Raw genomic sequence first — 25,724 nt, 5'->3', positions numbered from 1 at the left:
GAGAGGCTGGCCAGGGGGACTGGCCAGAGGAGTCCAAGATAGGACTGTCAACGTGATCCCGGTCCTAGATGTCAAGGGTTAGTGATGGGGGACTTTAGGGACATGAGGGGGATATGGCCCAGTGCCTATTCTTTTCTTTCTTTCTTTTTTTTTTTTTGGTGGTACTGGGGTTTCTGGAAGCCCTTCTACCTCCAGGCTACACTCCCAGACCTGTTTTATATTTTTATTTGGAAACAGGGTCTCTTAAGCCAGCGTGGCTGACTGCGAACCTGCACGATCCTCCTGTCTTCGCCTCCCAAGCGCGGGGATTACAAGCATGCACTACCATGCCCGGCTGAGACCCTTTTTCCAAATAAACAATACAAAATGGTTCTGGGACTGTATCCCAGAGGTAGAAGGGTTTCCAAGGACCTCAGTACCACCAAAAATAAAAATAAAATAAAATAATTTGGGCATGGTGGTGCATACCTGAAATCCCAGCTGAGGCTGGCTTTGAATCTGCGCAGTCCTCCTGTCTCAGCCTCCCAAAGCACTGGGATTACAAGTGTGCACCACCACGCCCGGCTGAGACCCTGTTTTGAAATAAAAACAACTGATCCAGACGTGGTGGCCCACACTTGTAATCCCAACATTTAGGAGGCTGAGACAGGAGGACTGCATGCAGTTTTCGGATAGCCTCAGCTATGTAGTGAGGCCCTGATTCAAAATAAAGATAATAAAGCTGGGTATAGTGGTACACGCTTATAATCCCAGCATTAGTAAACTGAGACAGAGGATCCGGGTTCGCAGGCAGCCTCAACTACTTAGTGAGGCCCTTTGCAACTTAATGAAACCCTTTTACAAAATAAAGAATAAAAAATGGGCTGGGGGTATAGCTCAGAGGTAGAATGCCCCCTGGCTTCCATTCCTAGTACAGAAAAAAAAAAAAAAAAAAAAGCCGGGTGTGATGGTGTATACTTGTAATCCCAGTATTTGGAAGGCTGAGACAGGAGGATCACAAGTTTGAGGACAGCCTCAGCTACTTAGTGGGGCACTCCACTACAAGTGAAGAATAAAAAATTGACCTGGAGGTGTAGCTCGGAGGCAGAAGGGCCCTGAGTTCAATCCCCAGCACCACAAAAGAAAGGAAGGAAGGAAGGAAGGTAGGTAGGGCTGGGAGTATAGCTTGGAGGTAGAATGCCCCAGGTTCAATTCTCTAGTACCTCAAAAAATAAAATAGAGCTGAAGGTGTAGCTCAGAGGTAGCATGTCCCTGAGTTGAATTCCCAGTGCCCAAAACAAAAAGCAAAAAGGTTCAGGGACACCTCCGCAATGTACTGAGACTCTTAGCAACCCAGCAAGACCCTATTTTTTTTTTTTTTTTTGGTGGTACTGGGGTTCCTGGAAGCCCTTCTACCTCTGGGATACACTCCCACGGGCTACACTCCCAGACCTATTTTTTAACTTTTTTATGTGGAAACAGGGTCTCTTAAGCCAGCGAGGCTGGCTCCGAACCAACGCGATCCTCCTGTCTCCGCCTCCCAAGCGCGGGGATTACAAGCGTGCGCCACCACACCCGGCAGCAAGACCCTATTTTAAAACAAAAAATAAAAATGGCTGGGGTATATCTTGGATGTAGAATGTAGAACACCTCTTTTTTTTTTTTTCCAACAGTACTGGGGATGGAACCCAGGGGCATTTGACCTCCGAGCTGCAACCCCGTCCTATTTTTTATTCTTTATTTTGAAAAAAGGTCTCACTGAGTTGCAAAGAACCTAAGTAGCTAAGGCTGTCCATGAACTGCAATCCTCCAGTCTCAGCCTCCTGAATGCTGAGATTATAAGCATGTGCCACCATGCCCAGCCTTCAGCCCTATTTTTTATTCTTTATATTGAAACAGAGCCTCACTGAGTTGCAAAGGGCCTAAGTAGCTGAGGCTGTCTGCGAACCGTGATCCTCCAGTCTCAGCCTCCCAAATGCTGGGATTACAAGTGTGTGCCACCATGCGTGGCTTTGTAGAACACCTCTGTGTTCAATTCCCAGCACCTCACACACATACACATTCACACAAAAAAAAGAAGGAAAGAAGGAAAGAGAGAAAGCCAGGTGTGGTGGCACATGCTTGTAATCTTAGTACTTGGGAAGCTGAGACAGGAGGATTGCAGGTTTGAAGACAGCCTCAGCAAGTAGTGAGACTTTCATCAACCTAGCGAGACCCTGTTTCTTTTTCTTTTCTTTTTTTTTTTTTTTTTTGGTGGTACTGGGAGTGGAACCAGAGGCTTTCTACCTGTGGGCTATACTCCCAGACCTATGTTATATTTTATTTGGAAACAGGGTCTCACTAAGTTGCTGAAAGCCTCACTAAGTAGCTGAGGCTGGCTTCGAACCTGCGCGATCCTCCTGTCTCAGCCTCCCAAGCGCAGGGATTAAAAGCATGAGCCACCAACCCGGCTGACCCTGTTTCAAAATAATTTTTTTTTTTTGAAACAGGGTCTCTTAAGCCAGAGCGGCTGGCCAAGCCAGAGCGGCTGGCTTTGAACCTGCGCGATCCTCCTGTCTCTGCTTCCCAAGCACGGGGATTACAAGCGTGCACCACCACGCCCGGCTCAAAATAAAAATTTCAAGAAGCGCTGAGGGTGTAGCTTGTAGCTTGTAGGTAGAATGCCCCTGGGGTCAATCTGTAGTGGAGAGAGAGAGAGAGAGAGAGAGAGAGAGAGAGAGAGAGAGAGAAACAGACAGACAGACAGACATACTGTTACCAAAAAAAGAGGGGGGGGTGACTAGAAGTGTAGCTTGGAGGTAGAATGTCTCTGGGTTCAATCCCCAGTACCAAAAATGAGAAGGTGGGTAAGAAATGAAAATGAGATTAGAAGCCGGGAGTGGTGGCGCTCGCTTGTAATCCCAGCATTCGGGAGGCTGAGACCGGAGGATCGCGGTTCACAGACAGCCTCAGCTACTTAGCAAGGCTCTCCGCAACTCAGTGAGACCCTGTTTCAAAATAAAGAATAAAAAATAGGGCAGAAGGTGTAGCTCGGAGGTCGAATGCCCCTGGGTTCCATCCCCAGACCCTGCACCAAAAAAAAAAAAAAAAAGAAAGAAAGAAAATGAGCTTCTCCCCTGTGGTGGAGCCACGTGCACACCCTGGGGGCATGGACTTATCGTAGACTCAGTATTCTGGGCAATCCCTCAGATTCCTCAACCTGCAGATCTCATCAGCCCTCAGTGTCGGCCTCCACGCAGTTGGAGCCCATCGACATGAGTCGCAAGGAGTATTACAGCCAAGGAAGATACCTGAGGTCCTGCTCCCACCCTGAGTCAGAAGAGGACTTGACAGAGGAGCAGAACTGTGAGCGCTGGCACGGGCAGCCTAGGGGCGGGAGGGCTGAAGAAACAGCCTACTGGGCCCCAACCCTCGTCCCGTGATGCATCTAGTCTCCACAGGCTGTCGCTAAGAATCCTCTAAGCACTGAAGTCCCTCTTTGGACCACACAGCATTGAGGGTTTTCTGATCACGACAGTGACCAGCTCCCATCTCCCAGCCTCCCAATCCTGTTAGGTCAGGACATCAGCAACAGGTGGCCCTCACCATCCTGAGCCCAAGGCTCATCTTATAGGAGAGGAACCAGGGAGGACCAGAGGGGGTGGGATGCCTTTTAGCTTGGCCACCAACCGCTGGCTCCACACTTCCTCCCTGACTCTTTGCCACTCCATTCCACTCCAGGCGCCCTCATGTCCTGCAAAGACAAGAACCTGGCATCCAACAGGTATCAGCAGCAGGGGGCCAAGGGGCCCAGCTACCAAAGCCCAAGGATCTTAGACAGAGACCGTGGAGGCCGGCAGAACCCTCCAGGGCATAAACGTGAGCCTGGGCAGAGGCAAGGGGTGCTTGCACTGGCCAAGGAGGCAGAGGGTTTGAGTGGGCAGTTGTAGGGAGTCCGGGGATCTCGTGGGCAAGCTCTTAATGTCTGCTTCAAGAAAGCCACTGATCCAGTCAGGCATGGTGACACATGCCTGTAATCCCAGTACTTGAGAGGCTGACAGGAGGATTACAGGTTCTAGGTCAGCCTCAGCAATTTGGTGACACCCTCAACAACCTAGTGAGACTCTGTTTTTTTCTTTTACTTTCTTTCTTTTTCTTTCTTTTTTTTTTTTTTTTTTTGTGGTACTAGGGATCGAACCCTTCTACCTCCGGGCTACACTCGCAGACTTATTTTTATATTTTTTTTATTTGGAAACAGGGTCTCTTACACCAGTGAGGCTGGCTTCGAACCTGCGCAATCCTCCTGTCTCCGCCTCCCAAGCATGGGGATTTCAAGCTTGTGCCACCACGCCCGGCTCTTTTTTTTTTTTTTTTAATTTATGGTGCTAGGGATTGAGCCAAGGGGCATCCTACCTCTGAGCTATACTCCAAGACTTATTTTATTTTTTATTTTTATTTTTTGTGGTACTGGGGATAGAACACAGAGGCTTTCTACCTCCAGGCTACACCCCCCAGTCCTATTTTATACTTTATTTGGAAACAGGGTCTCACTAAGTTGCTGAGAGCCTCACTAAGTAGCTGAGGCTGGCTTCGAACCTGTGCATCCTCCAGTCTCAGCCTCCCAAGCGCGGGGATTACAAGTGTGCGCTACCACGCCCGGCCTTATTTATTTTTTATTTGGAAACAGGGTCTTACTAAGTTTCTGAGAGCCTCACTAAGTTACTGAGGCCGGCTTCGAACTTGGCAGGGTCCTCCTGTCTAACCCCCCAAGTACTGAGATTGTAGGCCCGTGCCACCATGCCCAGCTCATGAGACCCTGTTACAAAACAAAAATTCAAATGGGTCTGGGAGTGTAGCTCAGAGGTAGAATGCCCTGGGTTCAATTCCCAGTACTTCTCCTATACACACACACACACACACACACACACACACACACACACACACACACGAAAGCCACTGACCCCACCTCCTCTCTCTAGATGAAACTCTGCGGCTCCAGTGGACTCAGGAAGAGGAACCCAGACCATGGAAAATGTAGCCAGCTGGGGTGGGGTGAAGACAAGCTTCCCCGGTCCCTACCACTCTAGGGGTAGACAATAAAGAGAAGAGCAGGAGTCGGAGTGCAGTGAATTGGACGGCCGGCTGGGCCTGCTCCATCAAGGAAGGGGTGGGGTGGGAGGGGCACTGCAGGCAGGAAACCAAGAAAGCAGAGAGAAGGAAACCGGAGCAGCGCAGGGACCGACTCCGCGAGAATCCAGGATCTTGAGAAGGCCCAAACGGCAGCGCAGCAGGGTGGCAATGGCTGGTACAATTCATTAGTGAACCCAAAATGTAACCCTCTTCTTTATTACAGCTCCGGGGGGAGGGGTGTACCTCTCCACTTCCAGGTGAGGACACTTGCCTGGGTCACACTGCCTGGAAGTAGCAGAGCCAGGATTTGAACCTAGATCGTCATGCTTCCCCCAAACCCCATCACTAAAGGAGGAAGAGGCAGAGAGGAATCAGGGCCCCAGGAGGAAAGTGACAGCAGATAGTCTCTGGGGCGGGGCTGCGGCTTCTCTGATCTCACCCCCCCACACCCAGGCCCCACCCTTGCCCCTCCCGAAACGGCCTGAAAGTGTGGGGCGAGAGCTCCTCTTCCGACACCCCTTTTCCTTGGGGGAAGAATTGTGCTCCCAGGTTCAACCCGGCAGAGGACCCCTTCCTCCTTCCTCCTCGAGGCCCCTCCTGGGGCAGGGAGCGCCTCTGCCTGCCGCCCCACCTGCCTGGCCCTCGCGGGCTGCTCAGGAGCCGAGATGACCATCAAACTGGACTTTGAAGAGTGTCTCAAGGACTCCCCCCGTTTCCGGTAAGTGTGTGCAGGTCTGGCTGGGAGGCCAAGAAGGGGAAGGTCCCCCAGGTCCCAACAGCTTTCCCCAGGCCGAGACCCCCTTCCAGGGAGTCGGCCTTCAAGGCACCAGAGAGGGGTGGTGGGCCCGAGTGCAAGGTCTGCTATCAAACTGGGGGCCTCAGATGCACTCCGCTGTCAGTGCCTTCCAGCACCCGGAGCTGCTTTTCCCTCCTCTGTCGTCGACTGGGACCCCTGCCCCTCCCCCAGCACCTGCTCTGGGCGGTTAGCAGCTTCCTGCCCTGGCCACATCCACCTCCCTTCTCTTCCGGCTCTGGCCTGGGCTGCGCTGGCTTATACCGCACAGAGTGAGTGAGCCCGCGCGGGCAGGTGGGTGGCCCTTCTCAAGCCAGGGGCCTTCTCCCCTGTACCTCCCACCCCCACGACCCCGGCCCCAACCTGGTGGACCTGAGCTCGGCTCTTGTGATTCGTCCCTCCCTTTCCAGAGCCTCGATTGAGTTGGTGGAAGCTGAAGTATCAGAATTGGAGACCCGTCTGGAAAAGGTGATAGGGAGAGGTGACCTCGGAACTCATTAAGGATTAGAGGACTGGGCCAGGGAGAAAGTCGGAGGCTGAGAATGAGTGCCAGGGTTGCTCACTGCATTGTAGGGCAGATATTTTGGGAACTGTATAGAAGCAAAAAGGTGGTATTAGCCAGGTGTGGTGGTGTATGCCTGTCAGTACTTGAGAGGCTGAGACAGGAGGATCACAGGTTTGAGGCCAGTCTCAGCAATGTAGTGAGACTTCCAGCAACCTGGCAAGATCCTGTTTCAAAACAAAAGCTGGGCATGGTGGTGCATCCCTGTAATCCCAGTACTTGGGAGGCTGAGACCCAAGGATCGCAGGTTTGTGCTCAGCCTCAGCTACTTAGGGCCTCTGCAATTTAGTGAGACCCTGCTTCAAAATAGAGAATTAAAAATAGGGCTGGGGGTATAGTTCAGAAGCAGAAATAGAGTGCCCCTGGGTTCAATTCCCCATACCACAAAAAAAAAAAGGAAAGAAAGAAAGAAAGAAAGAAAGAAAGAAAGAAAGAAAGAAAGAAAAAAAAAAAAAAAAAACCTCTCAAAACATAAAAAGGGCTGAGGGTGTAATTAAGGAGGTAGAATGCCCCTGGGTTCAATCCCAGCATCACACACAAACACACACACACACACACACACACAAAAAAAAAAAGGGTGGTTTTGTTCTTTTCTTTCTTTCCTCTTTCTTTTTCTTTTTTTTCTTCTTCTTTGTGACACTAGGGATTAAATCCAGGGACATTCCATCTCTGAACTATACCCTCAGCCTTATTTCATATTTATTTATTTATTTATTTATTTAATTTATGCGGTACTGGGGATGGAACCCAGGGGCATTCTACCTCCGAGCTACACCCCAGCCCTACTTTTAGTTTTTATTTTTTTTAGTTTTTATTTTTAGCTTTTTATTTTGAGACAAGGTCTCACTGAGTTGCAGAGGGCCTCACTAAGTAGCTGAGGCTGTCCTCAAACCATGATCCTCCTGCCTCAGCCTCCCAAATCCTGGGATCGCAAGCATGCACTACCAGCCATCTTTCATTTATTTTTTAATTAAACTTTTTCTTTTGAGCTAATTATAGACTCGAAAGAATATAAATAAAAGAGGGCACATATACCTATCACCCAGCTTCCCAATGGTGACATCTCATATAACTCTATTATATTATCAGAACCAGGAAATTAATCTTGGCACAAGATTAATTACATTAATTAATTAATTAATTAATACAATTAACAATAAAGTCTATAGACCAACCAGACATGATGGTACACACCTCTAGTTCCAGTACTTGGGAGGCTGAGACAGGAAGGTCACAGATTCGAGACCAGCCTGGGAAACTCTGCAAGACCGGGTCTCACAGGAGGTTTCCAGTTTCAAGGCCAACCTCAGCAATATAGTGAAACTCTCATCAACCTAGCAAGACCCTGTTCCAAAATAAAAATTTAAAATAAATTAGAAGCTGGGCATGGTGGTGCATGCTTGTAATCCCAGGGTTGGGGAGGCTGAGACGGGAGGACATGAGTTCATGGACAGCCTCAGCCACTTAGGCCCTTTGCAATTTAGTGAGACCCTGTTTCAAAACAAAAAATAAAAAATCGGGAGGGCTGGGGGTGTAGCTTGGAGGTAGAATGCCCCTGGATTCCATCCCTAGTACCGCAAAAATAAATAAATAAATAAATAAATAAATAAATAAGGGCTGGGGGTGTAGCTCAAAGGTAGAAAGCCCCTGGGTTCAGTCCCTAATACCACACACAAACACACACACATATAGTAGTTTTTTTTTTAGCTGGGGGTGGTGGTGCATGCTTGTAATCCCAGTATTTAATAGACTGGGACAGGAGAATCGAGGTTTGTGAACAGCCCCAGCTACTTAGCGTGGCCCTTTGTAACTCAGTGAGATCTTGTTTCAAAATAAAGACTAAAAAATAGGGCAAGGGTGTAGATGGGTGGTAGAATGCCCCTGGGTTCCATCTCCAGTACTGAAAAAAAAAAAAAGTTCCTCTTTATTGTTGAGTATTATTCTATCTCTTGGATGTACCAGTTTGTTAGCAGGTCAGTCTTCTGAAAAGTCTTCACTGATCTAAAGGGTAGGGCTGAGGTCAATAAGAAAGAAACTAGACACTCAGTCGCCAGATCCACAGTGAATTGTGAACATCTTTGTCCCTTGTCATGGACCCAGAAGATTTTGTCTTGGCCAGTTTCCTGATCATTACCGATCTTGCTAGCCACTTGCAAATCAAGCTGTATTCCCCTGAAATCTCACAAACTCCAGAAAATGTTGTTCAGTTTCACAAAAGAAAAGTGAGCACCTCTGGACCCAAAGCTCCTGCAGCCCTGCATTTCCTCACAAAGCCTCCCCAGTGGTCTCCTGCACCCTGGGCTGAACTCCATCCCAGATGTGGTGGCTCCAGCCAGAGCCCAGGGTATCCTCTCAGGGGCAATGGAGTTGTAGCCCTGCACAGATAATGAGGGCTTCCATCAGGAGACTACCTCTGGGTTTTGGCTTAACCACCTGGCTCTTTCAGACCCCTCCTCAGGACAATCATTGCCCTCTGGTTTATCAAGTCTTCTTTGTTGATCAGGGGCGGGGATGATAGTAAGGACTCCAGAACACCCAACAGCCCTACTTGGCCCTGACCTTGTGACCAGTTAATGTTTACAAGGGGATATTCAGTGAGCCCAGAAAGGGACAGCCCCAAGCCAGACATGGGGGCACACGTGTGTAATCCCAGTACTTGGGAGCCCGAGATAGGAGGATTGCAAGTTTGAGGCCAGCTTCCGCAATTTAGCAAAACCCTCTGCAACTTAGTGAGACCCTGTTCCAAAATAAACATTAAATAAAGCTGGGGGTGTAGCTCAGAAGCAGAATGCCCTTGGGTTCAGTCCCTAGTACCACAATAATTTTTTGTGAGGGGGGTCGGGGAATGGAACCCAGGGGCATTTTACCTCTGAGCTACACCGCCAACCCTATTTTTTTTCTTTATTTTGAAACAGGGTCTCACTAAGTTGCATAGGACCTCACTAATTAGCTGAGGCTGTCTGCGAACCGAAATCCTCCTGTCTCAGCCTCCCGAATGCTGGGATTACAAACTTGCACTACCACGCTCGGCCCCAGTACCACAATATATAATAAATAAATAAAATAGAGCCAGGCGTGGTGATGCACACTTGTAAACCCAGTACTTGGGAGGCTGAGACAGGAGGATCGCACAGGTTCGAAGCCAGCCTTAGTGAGGCTCTCAGCAATTTAGTGAGACCCTGTTTCCAAGTAAAATATAAAATAGGTCTGGGATTGTAGCCCGGAGGTAGAAACCCTCTGGGTTCCATCCCCAGTACCGCAAAAGTAAATAAATAAATAAATAAATAAATAATAGTGCTGGGAGTGTATATCTGCGGTAGAAAGCCCCTGGGTTAATCCCCAGTATGGGAAAGCGGGGAAGGGAAGAACATCCCCAGACTTAGACTTTAAAATTGAATCCAGCAATGTAGACAATCCCCACTATGAGCCAGACACCGGAGGACGGAGTTTCTTTGGAGTCCTTCGTCTAAGCAGGTGGGCAAGGCAGAGAGGGGCACCGGGAGTGGACAGGGAGAGACATTTTGGAGACAAAGCTCAGAGTGGCTTTGGCAATAGGCTGAGGCGAATGGGCAGGGACTTTATTGGCACAGGGCAGTGGGATCCACGAAGGAGGATGAGAGGACAGCAGGTGTGTGTTAAGAATGGGGCAGAAGCCGGGCGTGGTGGCGCACGCTTGTAATCCCGGCATTCGGAGGCTGAGACAGGAGGTTGGTGGACAGCCTCAGCTACTTAGTGAGGCCCTTTGCAACTCAGTGAGACCCTGTTTCAAAATAGAGTAAAAAATAGGGCTAGGAGTGTAGCTCAGTGGTAGAATGCTCCTGGGTTTCACCCCCAAGTCCCCCCCACACCAATGGGGCAGAGCTGGGATGAGCTCCGGGGAAGGTCAGCAAGGTCAGACAGTGCGGGTGCACCCTGAGCAAGAGGAGAAGTGGGGCGCTGTGGGTGGAGGGTGTCACTTGGTGTGATGGCTGATGGAACCGCTCCCTGTTGCCCTCGTTCTCCCCAGCTCCTCAAGCTGGGCACTGGCCTCCTGGAAAGCGGGCGCCATTACCTTGCCGCCAGCCGCGCCTTCGTGGTTGGCCTCTGTGATCTGGCCCACCTTGGTCCACCAGAGCCCATGATGGCGGTATGTGGAGGGTCTGAACGAGTGTGTGCTGGGGGCCAGGATGAGGGGCTACCGTGGAAAAGGGCTCCCAAAACGCCATCCTCCTGGGTCTTCAGGGCCAGCAGGACTGGGGCTGCCATCCGAGACAGCCATTAGGTCAGGTCTGCAGCGGGAGGGCCCTGCCACCCCAGGCACGGGACTGTCTCTGCCTCTTCCTGCCCAGGAATGTCTGGACAAATTCACCAGGAGCCTGAGCCACAAGCTGGACAGCCATGCAGTGAGTGGGGTGGGCGAGGCGGGAGGGGGACAGGGCGGGGCCATCCGTGCTCCCAGCCCCACCTGCTGACGTCTGCTTCCTTCAGGAGCTTCTCGATGCCACCCAGCACTCTCTGCAGCAGCAGATCCAGACCCTGGTCAAGGAGTGAGATGGGAGGGAAGGGGGCCTTATTCTTTTCTCCCAGAAATCAGCTCTTCAGCCCTCTTCCCATAGTCACCCGGGCCCCTCTGATTGAAGGAGTTGTGAGATTGGGGGGTTCTCGTGGCCCGGTTTTTATCCCTTTGTCCCAAATATCCCCTTGGATTACCAAGTGTACCTAGACTAAGGGGAAGGATGTGGGGGCCCTCATCCCGGGACCTTTCTGCCGGGGCAGATGGGCGAATCTGTGATTCTGTGTTATCTGCCTCTCCCAGAGGCCTCCGGGGTTTCCGAGAGGCTCGCCGGGATTTCTGGCGGGGGGCCGAGAGCCTAGAGGCTGCCCTTGCCCACAATGCGGAGGTCCCCAGGCGCCGAACCCAGGAGGCAGAGGAGGCCGGAGCTGCTCTGAGGACAGCGAGAGCTGGGTACCGGGGCCGGGCCCTGGACTACGCCCTGCAGGTGCCTGTCCTCCCCGGACCAGGGCCTTGGGTGGTAGCTGGAGGTTGGGGAGTCCCTGGTGTGCAGTGGGAGGGGGCACTATGGCTTCAAAACTGACCTGAGGTCTTTTGGGGCCCTCAGATCAATGTGATCGAGGACAAGAGGAAATTTGACATCATGGAGTTTGTGAGTTACAGCGATGGGGAGGACCAGGTGGGAAGGAGCCCGCTGAGGGCAGGAGGGAAGAGGGAGGGAGAGGTGCTTCCCCAGCTCCACCTGCTCTGGCCTCGTCCTCCAGGTGCTGAGTTTGGTGGAGGCCCAGGCTACCTATTTCCAGCAGGGCCACGAGGAGCTGAGCCGGCTGTCCCCGTATCGCAAAGAGCTGAGTGCCCAGGTAGGGGCTGGGTGGGGGGGCAGACCGCTGGTCGAGGTAGCTATGGGTTGAGGTAACTGGCCTGGCCTGGTTGAAGGAGGCTTGGACATCTGAGATGCCCCTTCTACGCCCAGTTGCACCAGCTGGTCTTGAATTCCGCACGAGAGAAGAGGGACATGGAACAGAGACACGTGTTGCTGAAACAGAAGGTGAGGACGGAGGCTGAGTGCAGGAGGCAGGGGACGCGGGGCCTCGTCCCCGGCCTCCTCAGTTGCCCTTTGGCTCTCCTGTGCCCTCAGGAGCTGGGTGGGGAAGAGCCGGAGCCCAGCCTGAGAGAGGGGCCTGGTGGTCTGGTCATGGAAGGACATCTCTTCAAACGGGCCAGCAATGCATTTAAGACCTGGAGCAGGTGAGGAGGGGACACCCCAATCAGCCAGACACACCAATTAAGTTTTTTAGATTTTGATTGGATCCATGGGCACTTAAGGGTCCCAGTTTAATTTAATTTTTTTTCTGGGGATTGAACCCAGGGACATTTTACCTCCAAGCTACAACCCCCAGCCCAATTTTTTATTTTATTTTTATTTATTTTTTATTTTTTGTGGTGCTGGGGATGGAACCCAGGGGCCTTCTATCTCTGAGCTACACTTCTAGACCTATTTTATATTTTATTTGGAAACAGGGTCTCACTAAGTTGCTGAGAGCCTCACTAAGTAGCTGAGGTTGGCTTTGAACCTGCATGATTCTCCTGTCTCAGCCTTCTAAGTACTGGGATTACAAGCATGTGCCACCAGGCCTAGCTCATTATTCTTTATTTTGAAAGGGTCTCACTAGTAGCTGGACGTGGTGATGCACCCCTTGTAATCCTAGCATTTGAGAGGCTGAGACAGGAGGATCGCTGCTCAAGGACAGCCTCAGCTACTTAGTGAGGCCCTTTGCAACTCAGGGAGACCCTGATTCAAAATAAAGAATAAAAAATAGGGCTGGGGGTGTAGCTTGGAGGTGAGAATGCCCCTGGGTTTCATCCCAGTACTACAAATAAATACATACACACATACATACATACATACATACATGGTCTCACTAAGTTGCAGAGGGCCTAACTAAGCAGCTGAGGCTGGCCACAAACCTGTGATCCTTCTGTTTCAGTCTCCCAAATACTGAGATTACAAGTATGCACCTCCACACTGGCTTTTATTTAATTTTATTTTTTGTGTTACTGGAGATTGAAACCAAGGGCATTCTACCTCCAAGCTCCCCTCCCCCCCAGCCCTATTTTATTTTTTATTTGGAAACAAGGTCTCACTAAGTTGTGGAGGGCCTCACTAGGTGGCTGAGGCTGGCCATGAACCTGCTATCCTCCTGTCTCAGCCTCCCAAGTACTGGAATTATAAAGGTGCACCACCTCACCCAGCTTGTGCTTTATTTTGAAACAGAGTCTCACTGTGTTGCTGAGACTGGCCCTGAACCAAAGCTCCTCCTGTCTCAGCCTCCCAAGTACTGGGATTATAGGCATGTGCCACCACACCTGATTTATGTTGAGATTCTTTTTTTTTTTTTTCTTTTCTTTTCTTTTTTTTTTTTTTTTTTTGGTGGTACTGGGGTTCCTGGAAGCCCTTCTACCTCCGGGCTACACTCCCAGACCTATTTTTTATACTTTTTTATTTGGAAACAGGGTCTCATAAGCCAGCGCGCGTGGCTGGCTTCGAACCTGCGCGATCCTCCTGTCTCTGCCTCCCAAGCGCGGGGATTACAAGCGTGTGCCACCACGCCCGGCTTCTTTTCTTTTTTTAACAGTACTAAGGATGGAACCCAGGGGCATTCTACCTCCGAGCTATACCCCAGCCCCATTTTTATTCTTTATTTTGAAACAGGGTCTCACCGAGTTGCAAAGGGCCTCACTGAGGCTGTCTACAAACTGCGATCCTCCTGTCTCGGGCTCCCAAATGCTGGGATTATAAGCATGTGCCACCATGCCCGGCTAAAACTTATTTTATTTAAAAAAAAAATGCCGGGCATGGTGGCGCACGCTTGTAATCCCCGCGCTTGGGAGGCAGAGACAGGAGGATCGCGCAGGTTCGAAGCCAGCTGCGAGCGCTGGCTTAGGAGACCCTGTTTCCAAATAAAAAATGTAAAAATAAGTCTGGGAGTGTAGCCCGGAGGTAGAAGGGCTTCCAGGAACCCCAGTACCACCAAAAAAAAAAAAAAAAAAAGAGAGAGAGAGAAAGAAGGAAGAAGAAGAAGCTGGGCATGGTGACACACACCTATATCCCAGTATTCTAGAAGCTGAGACAGGAGGATCCCAGGTTCAAAGCTAGCCTTGCTATTTTAGCAAGACTCCTAAGCAACTTAAGACCATTTCCAAATAAAAAATAAAATCCGGTGAGGGTGTAGTTTGGAGGTAGAGTACTCCTGGGTTCAATCCCCAGAATGAAAGAAAGAATGAATGAATATTAAGCCAGACCTGGTGGTGTACACCTGTAATCCCAGGACTTGGGAGGCTGAGACAGGAGGATTACAGGTTTGAGGTTAGCCTCAGCAACTTAGTGAGACCTTGTTTTTTTTTTTTTTTTTTTTTTTTTTGGTGGTACTAGGGATGGAACCCAGAGGCATTGTACCTCCAAGCTACACCCCAAGCCCTATTTTTTATTCTTTATTTTGAAACTGGGTCTCACTGATTTGCAGAGGGCCTCACTAAGTAGCTGAGGCTGTCTGTGAACCGCGATCCTCCGGGTCTCAGCCTCCTGAATGCTGGGATTACAAGCATGTGCCACCACACCTGGCTAGTATTTTTACTTTTTGAAACAGGGTCTCACTAAGTTGCAGAGGGCCTCGCTAAGTAACTGAGGCTGTCCGCGAACTGCAATTCTCCAGTCTCAGCTTCCCGAAAACTGGGATTACAAGTGTGCACCACCACGCCCAGCTAGTGAGACCGTGTTTTGAAATAAAAAATAAAAGGGCTGAGGGTATAGCTTGGAGGCAGAATGCCCCCATCCTGGGTTTATCCCCAGAACCACAAGAAAGAGAAAGAGGAAAGAAAGAAAGAAAGAAAGAAAGAAAGAAAGAAAGAAAGAAAGAAAGAAAGATGGAAGGAAGAAAGAAAGAGGGAGGGAGGGAGGGAGGGGAAAGAAAAGAAAAAGAAGGGAGGAAGGATGGGAAAGAAAGAGTTGCACAGTTAGCTGGGCATAGTGGCACATGCCTATAATCCTAGTACTTGTGAGACTGGAACAGGAGAATCACCAGTTCAAGGCCAAAGTGTGGTAATTTAGCAAGACCATGTTTCAAAATAAAAAATAATGTGTTGGGTGTGGTAGCACACACTTGTAATCCCAGCATTCAGGAGACTGAGACAGGAAGATCGCGGTTCGCGGACAGCCTCAGCTACTTAGTGAGGCCCTCTGCAACTCAGTGAGGCCCTGTTTCAAAATAAAGAATAAAAAATAGGGCTGGCAGTGAAGCTCAGAAGTAGAATGCCCCTGGATTCCATCCCTAGTAACACACACACACACACACACACACACACATAATGTAATCCCAGTATTTGGCAGTCTGAGACAGGAGGATCACAGGTTTTTAGCCTCAGCAAGTAGTGAGACTCTGATCAACCTAATGAGACCCTGTTTTCAAAATAAAAATAAGAGCTGGGTGTGATGGTACACATTTATAATCCCAGTACTTGGGAGACGGAGACGGGAGGATTGTAGGTTCTCAACCAGCTTCAGCTACTTAGTGAAGTCCTCTGCAACTTAGTGAGACCTTCTTTCAAAATAAGGAATAAGAGCCGGGCGTGGTGGCGCACACTTGTAATCCCAGTCCTTGGGAGACTGAGACGGGAGAATTGCACAGGTTTGAAGCCAACCTCAGTTACTTAGTGAGGCTCTTGGCAACTCAGTTAGATCCTGTTTCCAAATAAAATATAAAATTGGTCTGGGGGCCGGGTGTGGTGGCGCATGCTTGTAATCCCTGTGCTTGGGAGGTGGAGACAGGAGGATCACGCAGGTTCGAAGCCAGCTTCGCTGGCTTAAGAGACCCTGTTTCCAAATAAAAAGTATAAAATAGGTCTGGGAGTGTAGCTCGGCAGTAGAAGGGTTTTCAGGAACCCCAGTACCACCAAAAATAAAGTAAAATAAAATTGGTCTGGGAGCGTAGCCTGGAGGTAGAAAGCCCCTGGGTTCCATCCACAGTTCCACACAAAAAAAGAAAAGAAAAAAAAAAAAGAAATAGAGGCGGGACACCCCTGGGTTCAATCCCTAGTACCACAAAATAAATTAAAAATAATAAAAAAAGCCGGGTGTTGTGGCACACACTTGTAATCCCCGCATTTGGGAAGCTCAGACAGGAGGATCACACAGGTTCAAAGCCAGCCTCAGGCCAGGCGTGGTGGCGCACGCTTGTAATCCCTGCGCTTGGGAGGTAGAGACAGGAGGATCGCGCAGGTTCGAAGCCAGCCGCATTCGCTGGCTTAGGAGACCCTGTTTCCAAATAAAAATGTAAAAATAGGTCTGGGAGTGTAGCCCGGAGGTAGAAGGGCATCCAGGAACCCCAGTACCACCAAAAAATAAAATAAAATAAAATAAATAAAAACCTGTAACAACAACAACAACAACAACAACAAAGCCAGCCTCAGCTACTTAGTGAGGCTCTCAGCAATTTAGTGAGACCCTGTTTCCAAATAAAATATAAAATAGGTCTGGGAGTATAGCCCAGAGGTAGATGGCCCTTGGGTTCCACCCTCAGTACCACCAATATAAATAAATAAATAAATAAATAAATATAAATAAATTAATGCTGGAGGTGTAGCTTGAAGGTAGAATGCCCCTGGGTTCAAACCACATTACCACCCAAAATTAAATAAAAATAAAATAAAGTAGGGCCAGAGGTGTACAACAATCCCCAGCATGACAAAAACAGTAACAACGAAGCTTAATGCTATCTGCTGAAAAGTCATCTTCATAAAAACATCAAATCTGGGTTGTCCAAGTTGTGAGGAGCACCCCTTAGATGCCCCCCAATCTGCACAATGCCCACCTTCCTCCGAAATGTCTCAGGACAATCAGCCCAGTTTTCTGTCTCAGCAAAACCCGTATGGGGCAAAAGGCCCAGCTGCCCTGGGCTTCATCTCTAACTCTCTCCGCCTCCTCCAGACGCTGGTTCACCATCCAGAGAAACCAGCTCGTTTACCAGAAGAAGTACAAGGTAGGTAGTCCTGGGTGCCTGGGCCCCAGGGAGGCTCCGTCCTCGCCTGTGGCTAACGTGGGTCTCCCTGTCTTCTCTTGCCAGGACCCTGTGACTGTGGTGGTGGACGACTTTCGTCTCTGCACAGTCAAGCTCTGCCCAGACTCGGAAAGGCGGTTCTGCTTTGAGGTGGTGTCCACTAGCAAGTGAGTAGAGTCTCTAGAGAAGATATTCTTTTAAAATTTTTTTTTTAAGTACTGGGGATGGAGCCGGGCGTGGTGGCGCACGCTTGTAATCCCCGCGCTTGGGAGGCTGAGACAGGAGGATCGCGCAGGTTCGAAGCCAGCCTCAGCTACTTAGTGAGGCTCTCAGCAACTTAGTGAGACCCTGTTTCCAAATAAAATATAAAATGGGTCTGGGAGTATAGCCTGGAGGTAGAAAGCCGCTGGGATCTACCCCCAGTACCACCAAAAAATAAAAAAAATAAAAAAAATAAAAAACTGGGGATGGAAACTGGGGCATTCTACCTTCAAGCTACACCCCCAGCCCTATTTTTTAGTTTCTATTTTGAAACAGGGTCTCACTGAGTTGCAAAGAGCCTCACTAAGTAGCTGAGGCGGTCTGAGAACCGCGGTCCTCCTGTCTCAGCCTCCAGAATGCTGGGATGACAAGCGTGCGCCGCCACGCCCGGCTCCCAGAGAAGATAGTCTAATTCCGCTAAAGATTTAGCAACCAGAAAGGCAGGGTGACCGCAGTAGAGCCCCCCACCCTTGTGCAGCTCCAGGCCTTCACCTTTTGGTGGCTAGATGGGAGGGGGAGCATACTGGGGAGGGGAAGAAGAGGGGGGATATTTAGAAGGATATTCCCAATTGGTATAGAAGTATAGGTGCTCCTCTACTTATAGTGGGTTGCATCCCAGTGAGCCTTCTGTAGCTGAGTTGGTGGCATACACTTGTAATCTTAGTACTTGGGAGGCTAAGACAAGAGAATCGCAGGTTCCAGGCCAACTTCAGTATCTTAGCCAGGCCCTCAGCAATTTGGTGATACCCTGTTTCAAAATAAATAACAGAGCTGGGTGTGGTGGCACAAGTTTCTAATTCTACTACTTGGGAGGTAGAGAAAGTAGGATCCAGGTTCATGGCCAGCCTCTGCTATTTAGTGAGGCCTTCCACAACTTAGTGAGACCATGTTTCAAAATAAAGAATAAAAAATTGGAAGCCGGATGTGGTGGCACACACTTGTAACCCCAGCATTTGGGAGGCTAAGACAGGAGGATCACGGTTCGAGGATAGCCTCAGCTACTACTTAGTGAGGCCCTTTGCAGCTTTTTGTAATAAAGATTACATAAGGTCTGGGGGTATAGCTTGGAGGTAGAATGCCCCTGGGTTCCATCCTCAGTACAAAAAAAAAAAAAAAAAAAATTAAACTTGGGCTGGTGGTATAACTTGAAGGTAGAATGTCCCGGGTTCAATCCCCAGCGCCACAAAGTAAATAAATAAATAAGTTACTTAATTAATTAATTATAACAGGCCAGGCATGGTAGTGCAGGCTTGTAATTCCAGTATTTGGGAGGCTGAGACAGGAGGATCACAAATTTGGTTTTGAGGCCAGCCTCAGCTACTTAGTGAGGCCCTCTACAACTTTATGAACCTTGTTTCAAAAAATAGGCCTGGGGGTGTAGCTCAGAGGTAGAATGCCCCTGGGTTCAATCCCTAGTACTGAAAAAAAAAATTAAATTAAATAAATAACAGACCCAGGCGTGGTGGCACATGCTTGTAATCCCAGCATTTGGGAGGCTGAGACTGGAGGATTGCGGTTTGCGGACAGCCTCAGCTACTTAGTGAGGCCCTTTGCAACTCAGTGAGACCAGGAGTATGGCTCAGAGGTAGAATGCCCCTGGTTTCCATCCTCAGTACTGCAGGAAAAAAAAAAAAAAAGCAAATGCATTTTATACACCTAATCTACCAACCATCACAGCTTAGCCTCACCTACCTTCTTAAAGGTCTCAGACACTTACATTGGCCTGTAGTTGAGCAAACTCACATAATACAAAGTCTGTTTTATAATAAAGTGTTGACTATCCCATAGCATTTATTGAATACTAAAAGTGAAAATCTGAACGATCGTGTGATTATGCTGCCATACAACGGTCAAGTCACCAAAATCCTAAGTCGAACCATCAAAATAAGGCAGGGGCCACCTGCATTTCAGTACCCTAGAACCAGCTGAATACTGGCTGACCATCAGCCTGCCCATCCTGCCACGAGGCTCCCCAGGCCTGAGGCCCTCCCTGATCGCCCTCACCCCCACCCAGGTCCTGCCTCCTGCAGGCCGACTCTGAGCGCCTCCTGCAGCTGTGGATCAGCGCTGTGCAGAGCAGCATCGCCTCTGCCTTCAGCCAGGCTCGCCTCGAAGACAGCCCCCGGGGCCTGGGCCAGGTACCTCACATGGGGGTGCAGGGCCTGCCGCCCTGGGGGATGGGGCACCCCTTATCTTAGGCCTCCTGATCTTCCTTTCTTCCTCTGCCTCTCCCAGGGATCAGGACACCTAGCCCTGGGCTCTGCTGCCACCCTGGGCTGTGGCGGGACAGCCAGAGGAAGGGAACCTGGGGGACTCGGGCAGGTGGCCGGCCAGGTGCAGAGTGTGGAGGGCAATGCCCAGTGCTGCGACTGCCGGGAGCCAGCCCCCGAGTGGGCCAGCATCAACCTCGGTGTCACCCTCTGCATTGAGTGTTCCGGCATCCACAGGTCATTCCCCAAGGCCCTGAGCAGGAGACCTCTTGCCCACACACGCCCCTCTCTGCTCCGCCTGGCTTTGTCTTTTAGATTCTGGCTCTGTTACTGAGCGCCAGGTCCCAGCCAAGCATCCTGGTCTGCCTAGGCCTGGGGGATGCCCAGAGGAATTTATTGGCTGGGTTGGAGGAAACATGAGTCAGGGCTGCTGGGGCAGGGGATCCAGTGAAGACCAGAGCGGGACATTGTGAGGCTTTGGCAAGGGTAGCAGCCAGAACCACCAGTGAGTCTGGTACAAGAAAAGGGAAAGGGGATGCCACCGAGTCATCCACACCAAAGTGCCATGAGAGAAGGGAGGTGGCTGGAGAGGACGAGGGCTTCAAAATGAAATGTAGGAGCCCGGTGAGGTGGCTGGTAACCTCAGCACCTGGGAGACTGAGACAGGGGGATTGCAAATTTGAAGCCAGCCTCGGCCATGTAGTGAGGCTGTTAATAACGTAGTAAGACCCTGTTTCTAAATAAAAAAATGGGCTGGGGTGTAACTCAGAGGTAGAATGCCCCTGAGTTCCATTCCCAGTACCACAAAATATTTTTTTAATAAATAAATAAATAAATAGGGCTAAGGGCCGAGCGTGGTGGTGCACACTTGTAATCCCCACGCTTGGGAGGCAGAGACAAGGAGGATCGCGCAGGTTCGAAGCCAGCCGTGTACGCTGGCTTAAGAGACCCTGTTTCCAAATTAAAAAGTATACAAAATAGATCTGGGAGTGTAGCCCAGAGGTAGAAGGGCTTCCAGGAACCCCAGTACCACCAAAAAAAAAAAAAAATTAAAATAAATAAATAAATAGGGCTAAGGGACCGGACATGGTGGCACACGATTGTAATCCCCACGCTTGGGAGACTGAGACAGGAGGATCGCACAGGTTGGAAGCCAGCCTCAGCTACTGAGTGAGGCTCTCAGCAACTTAGTGAGACCCTGTTTCCAAATAAAATATAAAATAGGTCTGGGAGTATACCCTGATGGTAGAATGCACCTGGGTTCAACCCTAGTATTTCTCTCTCTCTTACACACATACACACAAAAAAAAAGAAAAAGGAAAGAAAGAAACATAGGGAAGAAGGGACATTGAACAGGCAGGATCCTGTAGAGCCGGGTCAAAGCTCCCCTGCACAGCCCGCCAGCAGGCCTTGCCTCTAGGTCTTTTCTGGAGCAGCAGCAGCTCTCCAGACGGCCTACAGAGGGCATGACTCCCCTCTGGCCCTCCAGGAGCCTAGGTGTTCATTTCTCCAAAGTCCGGTCGCTGACCCTTGATTCATGGGAGCCAGAACTAGTGAAGGTAACTTGGGGGTATTTGTGAAGTCTGTGGGTGAGCAGAACTCAAGAGCCCCAAGGGCCCAGACACTCAGCCCTACCCTCTCTGTCTGTCTCGGCCTCCTGAAGCTGATGTGCGAGCTGGGAAATGTCGTCATCAACCAGATCTACGAGGCCCGCGTAGAGGCCATGGCCGTGAAGAAGCCTGGGCCCAGCTGCTCCCGGTGAGGCTGGCCTACAGGTGCCCGCTGAGGGGTCGGGGAGCAGAAGGAAAGACCTGGGGTGGGAAGAGGGAACGCTGCCCCTTCCTGCTGCTCTCCCCCAGGCAGGAGAAGGAGGCCTGGATTCATGCGAAATACGTGGAGAAGAAGTTCTTGACCAAGCTGCCTGAGATTCGAGGGCGAAGATGTGGCAAGGGGCCACCGAAGGGGCATCCTCCTGTGCCCCCAAAACCTTCCATCAGGCCCCGGCAGGGGAGCTTCCGATCCAAGCCAGGTATAGGGTTGGGTGGACATCGACTAGGCATCTTCTTTGGGCTCAGCGCCGCACCAAGCCCCGCGGGGAGGTGGAGTGTGAGGCCCAGTGTCGGACCACACTACAGTTTCAGGGGGTTACAGTGGGGTGTGGGACAGGGAGGGGTACCCATAGCATGAGAAAAGGCAGGCATGGGATGAGCTTGGGATCTCCAGAGGCCTGGGAGGGAGGGCGTGGGCTTGGCTGCAGCAGAAGCTGTGAGCCCGAGGCTGAGTACATGAGGCTCACCTCTGACAGCCAGTCAGGGTGGTTGGGCAGGATGAGGTGAATGATGCCATCTCCCACACCCTGGGGGTCCCGCATACACACATCCTCACCTTTTCACATATTCACAGCCGTGTCACTGCACGTCATCACAATCCTGAGTCACGAAGGCCTCCCACAACTTGCAAGTGACCCATCCCAGCACGGCCTCAGGAGACTGTGCTCAGAGTTTTCTTCCCAGCCTCAGCACTAGCTCCCCCTAACAGAACCAAATCCCCCTGACAGAGGCCTCCTCCGAGGACCTGGGAAGCCTGCACCCTGGGGCCCTGCTGTTTCGAGCCGCTGGGCACCCTCCGTCCCTTCCCACCATGGCGGATGCTCTTGCCCATGGGGCTGATGTCAACTGGGTCAACGGCAATCAGAAGAATGCTACACCGCTGATCCAGGCCACAGCTGCTGTAAGAACCACATTGACCTCCCAACCCCAACCTAAGACGCCTCCCTGTTGATTCCTACTCCTGATCCAGGTTTTGCTTTCCCAACACTGCTCCCTAGGGTCTGTGCCCCACAGGGAGAAAGAAGTCACAGTGACTGGTTGCTAAGAGTGTGTGCTTTGGAGCCAGAGAATCTGAGTTCGAATCCAGACTCTTAACACTTAATGGGACTTTGAACAAGTTATTAATCTTTCTGTGCCTTTGTTTCCTCATCTACAAAATAGGGATAGGATGCCTCATAAGGTGGTCTCATGGATTTAGTATATGAATACACCCAGGCGTGGCGGCACATCCTTGTAATCTCAGTACTTGGGAGGCTGAAGCAGGAGGATCAAGGTTTGCAGACAGCCTCAGTTACTTAGTGAGGCCCTCTGCAACTTAGTGAGACCTTGTTTCAAAAAAAAAAAGAATTAAAAAAAGAGGGCTGAGAGTGTAGCTCAGAGGTAGAATGCCCCTGGGTTCCATCCTCAATTCTGCCAAAAAAAAAAAAAAAGAATTAAAAAAATAGGGCTGGGGGTGAAGCTCAGAGATAGAATGCCTCTGAGTTTTATCCCCAGTACCGAAAATGTGTGTGTGTGTGTGTGTGTGTGTGTGTGTGTGTGTGAAGGTCTAGAACCAAGCCTACTCTAAAGATGCCACCCTCAAAGTTGGGCATGGTGACCCACACCTGTAATCCCACTTGGGAAGCTGAGACGGGAGGATGGAAGGTTCCAGGCCAGTCTCAGCAAGTAGTGAGACTCTCATCAACCTAGCGAGACCTTGTTTCAAAAAAAAAAAAATAGGGCTTGGAGTTTTGGAATATAGCTTAGAGGCAGAATGTCCCTGGGTTCAATCCCTACTACACACACACAAAGCCATTCTCAATCCTCCTCCTTGACTTCTGGATGCAGAACTCTCTTCTGGCCTGCGAGTTTCTCCTTCAGAATGGTGCCAACGTGAACCAAGCAGACAGCGCTGGCAGGGGCCCGCTTCACCATGCAACCATTCTTGGCCACACCGGGTAGGGCCAGTTGGGAATGGTAGCCATGGGGAGGGAGGCTCTGGACCAGGTGAGGGCTGGGGTGGGGGGACTAAACCTGGCTGTCCTCCCCAGGCTTGCATGCCTGTTCCTGAAACGGGGGGCCGACCTGGGGGCTCGGGACTGTGAAGGCCGGGACCCTCTGACCATTGCCATGGAAACAGCCAACGCTGACATCGTGACCCTGTGAGAATCGCTGTAGGATTTTCCATTCTGGGCGGGGCTAAGGCCCAGACTGGAGCGGGCCTGGAAGAGGGCGGGCCAAGGGAGGGGCTGGGTCAGCTCATGGGCGGGGCCAGAGGAAGGATGCTTGGACTGGAGTGCCAGCAAGTCAGGAAGGCCAGCAGGGAGGCTTACAGGATGGGAGTTGTCCTGAGAGCCATCCTGCGGGAACTGATGGTGCTGACAGGTGTTTTTTAAGCACTGGACACTGGGGAGAAAGACGAACGAAACACTATCCAGCTTCAAGGATGTCATTCCCCAATTCCCTCTCCTTCAGGCTACGGTTGGCAAAGATGAGGGAGGCTGAAGCGGCCCAGGGCCAGGCAGGTAAAGTATCCACCTATCTCCCGCCCCACCCCGGCCCATATCTGGGCTTCTGGTCCTTGGTGACCTGTCTCAGCTAATGCCCCAGCGATTTAAGTCAACAAATATACACAGCGGGGCATCCGAAGTGCCCAGGTGGGTGACACTCCTCTAATCCCAGTTCTTGGGAGACTGAGACAAGAGGATCACAGGTTTGAGGCCAGCCTCAGCAATTTAGTGAGGACTTCAACAACTTAGTGAAACCCTGATTCAAAATAAAGAATAAAATAGGGCTGGAGGTATAGCTCAGAGTAGAATGTCCCTGGATTCAATCCCCAGTACCCCCCCCCCCCCACACACACACACACACACACACGGCTAGGGGTGTGTTTAAGAGGTAGGGTGTCGAGCAGGGCGTGGTGGTGCAAGCTTGTAATCCCTGCGCTTGGGAGGCTGAGACAGGAGAGAGGATGGCACAGGTTCGAAGCCAGCCTCAGCTGCTTAGTGAGGCTCTCAGCAACTTAGTGAGACCCTGTTTCCAAATAAAATAGAAAATAGGTCTGGGAGTATAGCCCGGAGGTAGAAAGCCTCTGGGTTCCACCCCCAATACCACACACACACACACACACACACACACACACACACACACACACACACACACGAGGTAGGGTGTCCTGGGTTCAATCCCCAGTACAGAAAGAAAGAAAGAAAACGAATAGGTGGGGGCTCTGTGCTCAGGGAGTTCTGTCCACCCATGCTCCAACCACTGGCCCCTACCAGGCCTGAGCTGCCCTGCCTTCGCTCTGAGGCCCTTCGCTACACTCTTTCGGTCTGGGGCCCGACAGTCCGGCCTCCCAGCCTTTCCTCCCTCCCCTCTCAGGAGATGAGACGTATCTCGACATCTTCCGAGACTTCTCCCTCATGGCTTCAGACGACCCGGAGAAGCTGAGCAGGCGTAGTCATGACCTCCATACGCTTTGATTCCAGGCCTTCGGCTGGACCCCTCCCAACCTCAGGCCTCTTTTCCATTAAAGCCTCTGGGCTGATTCTGGGGCCCTTCCCTTCCTGGCTCATTTATGGGGCGCCACCTTAGGGCTTGGCAGGGTGTTTGGCGCTGCGGCCTTTGGCCTTTGGGGTGCAGGGGAGCGGCTGGGAGTTTGGGAGCCCGAGTCACTCCCGGAGGAGTGCAGCGGCAGCTCGGGCCCCAGCCCTAGCGCTGGGGGCGGGGCCCTGGGGATTAGGCTACGTGGCCAGACCCGTCCAGCCCCGGGAGGCCGCCCGCCCGCCCGCCCGCCCGCGTGGGGTGGGGACCGGCCTGCCCTGGGGGAGCTGGCTCTGCACCAGGATGCTGAGAGCTGGCTCGGGCCACCCGGGCCGGAAGGCATCCCCGGAATGCGTCGGCTCAGCACCCGCCCCCTCGGGAATTCCCCACGGCGCCCACTGGGAGGGGGCCGGGCCCCCCAGGCGAGGACCTCAGCTTTCTGAGCGGCCCCTGCCAGGTTGCAGACGTGAGGTCCGGCACACCTGGAGGACGGCGGGGCCGGTCGCCGCCACATCCGGGGAGACGCGCGTGAGTCACCCGCCCCCGCTCGCTCGCGCCCGCCGGTCCGGCCCGTCCGCCCCGTCTCGCCTCCCGGGTCGGCGGCTTTCGGCTCCCACCTCCACCCGAGCCCGGAGCCCCGAGGGCGGGGGCGGGGCCCGGGGGCGGGGCTCCTCTTAAAGGGGCCCTGGCCGCTGCCCTCAGGCCACTTCCTGGGGGCGGAGAGGACCTCAGTCGCGGCGGCGGCGGCGGCGGCGGCACCCGGGGAAGGCGCTGCGCCCGAGCCCCGAGACTCCCGGCGGCTGCCATCAGAGCCTCAGACATTCCCCGCTCCGACTGAGCGCGCATCGCCGCCCCGGCCGGCACGGGCGGCGCGCCACCCGCTCGGGTCAGCTCCACGTCTGTGTCCTGCGGCC

At 51.6% G+C, this 25,724-nt stretch overlaps 1 protein-coding gene across 1 annotated transcript; it reads left to right on the top strand.

Annotated features, from left to right (window-relative positions):
• Nucleotides 1-5,753: 5,753 nt before the first annotated feature.
• ACAP1 (ArfGAP with coiled-coil, ankyrin repeat and PH domains 1) lies at nucleotides 5,754-24,749 on the top strand (the record flags this gene model as incomplete). Its single annotated transcript, XM_080713092.1, has 22 exons — nucleotides 5,754-5,806; nucleotides 6,292-6,349; nucleotides 10,450-10,569; nucleotides 10,772-10,825; nucleotides 10,911-10,969; nucleotides 11,239-11,422; nucleotides 11,543-11,587; nucleotides 11,700-11,795; nucleotides 11,909-11,983; nucleotides 12,074-12,183; nucleotides 16,919-16,970; nucleotides 17,055-17,155; nucleotides 19,264-19,387; nucleotides 19,485-19,696; nucleotides 20,949-21,018; nucleotides 21,123-21,217; nucleotides 21,319-21,488; nucleotides 22,017-22,189; nucleotides 23,116-23,225; nucleotides 23,319-23,429; nucleotides 23,743-23,792; nucleotides 24,649-24,749. 22 exons carry the CDS (start codon nucleotides 5,754-5,756, stop codon nucleotides 24,747-24,749), a joined length of 2,223 nt encoding a protein of 740 aa, XP_080569218.1.
• Nucleotides 24,750-25,724: the final 975 nt, after the last annotated feature.

Source organism: Muscardinus avellanarius (assembly GCF_963383645.1).
Source record: "Muscardinus avellanarius genome assembly, chromosome: 16".
Classification (NCBI taxonomy): domain Eukaryota; kingdom Metazoa; phylum Chordata; class Mammalia; order Rodentia; family Gliridae; genus Muscardinus; species Muscardinus avellanarius.
This window is presented reverse-complemented; position numbering and strand designations above follow the sequence as displayed.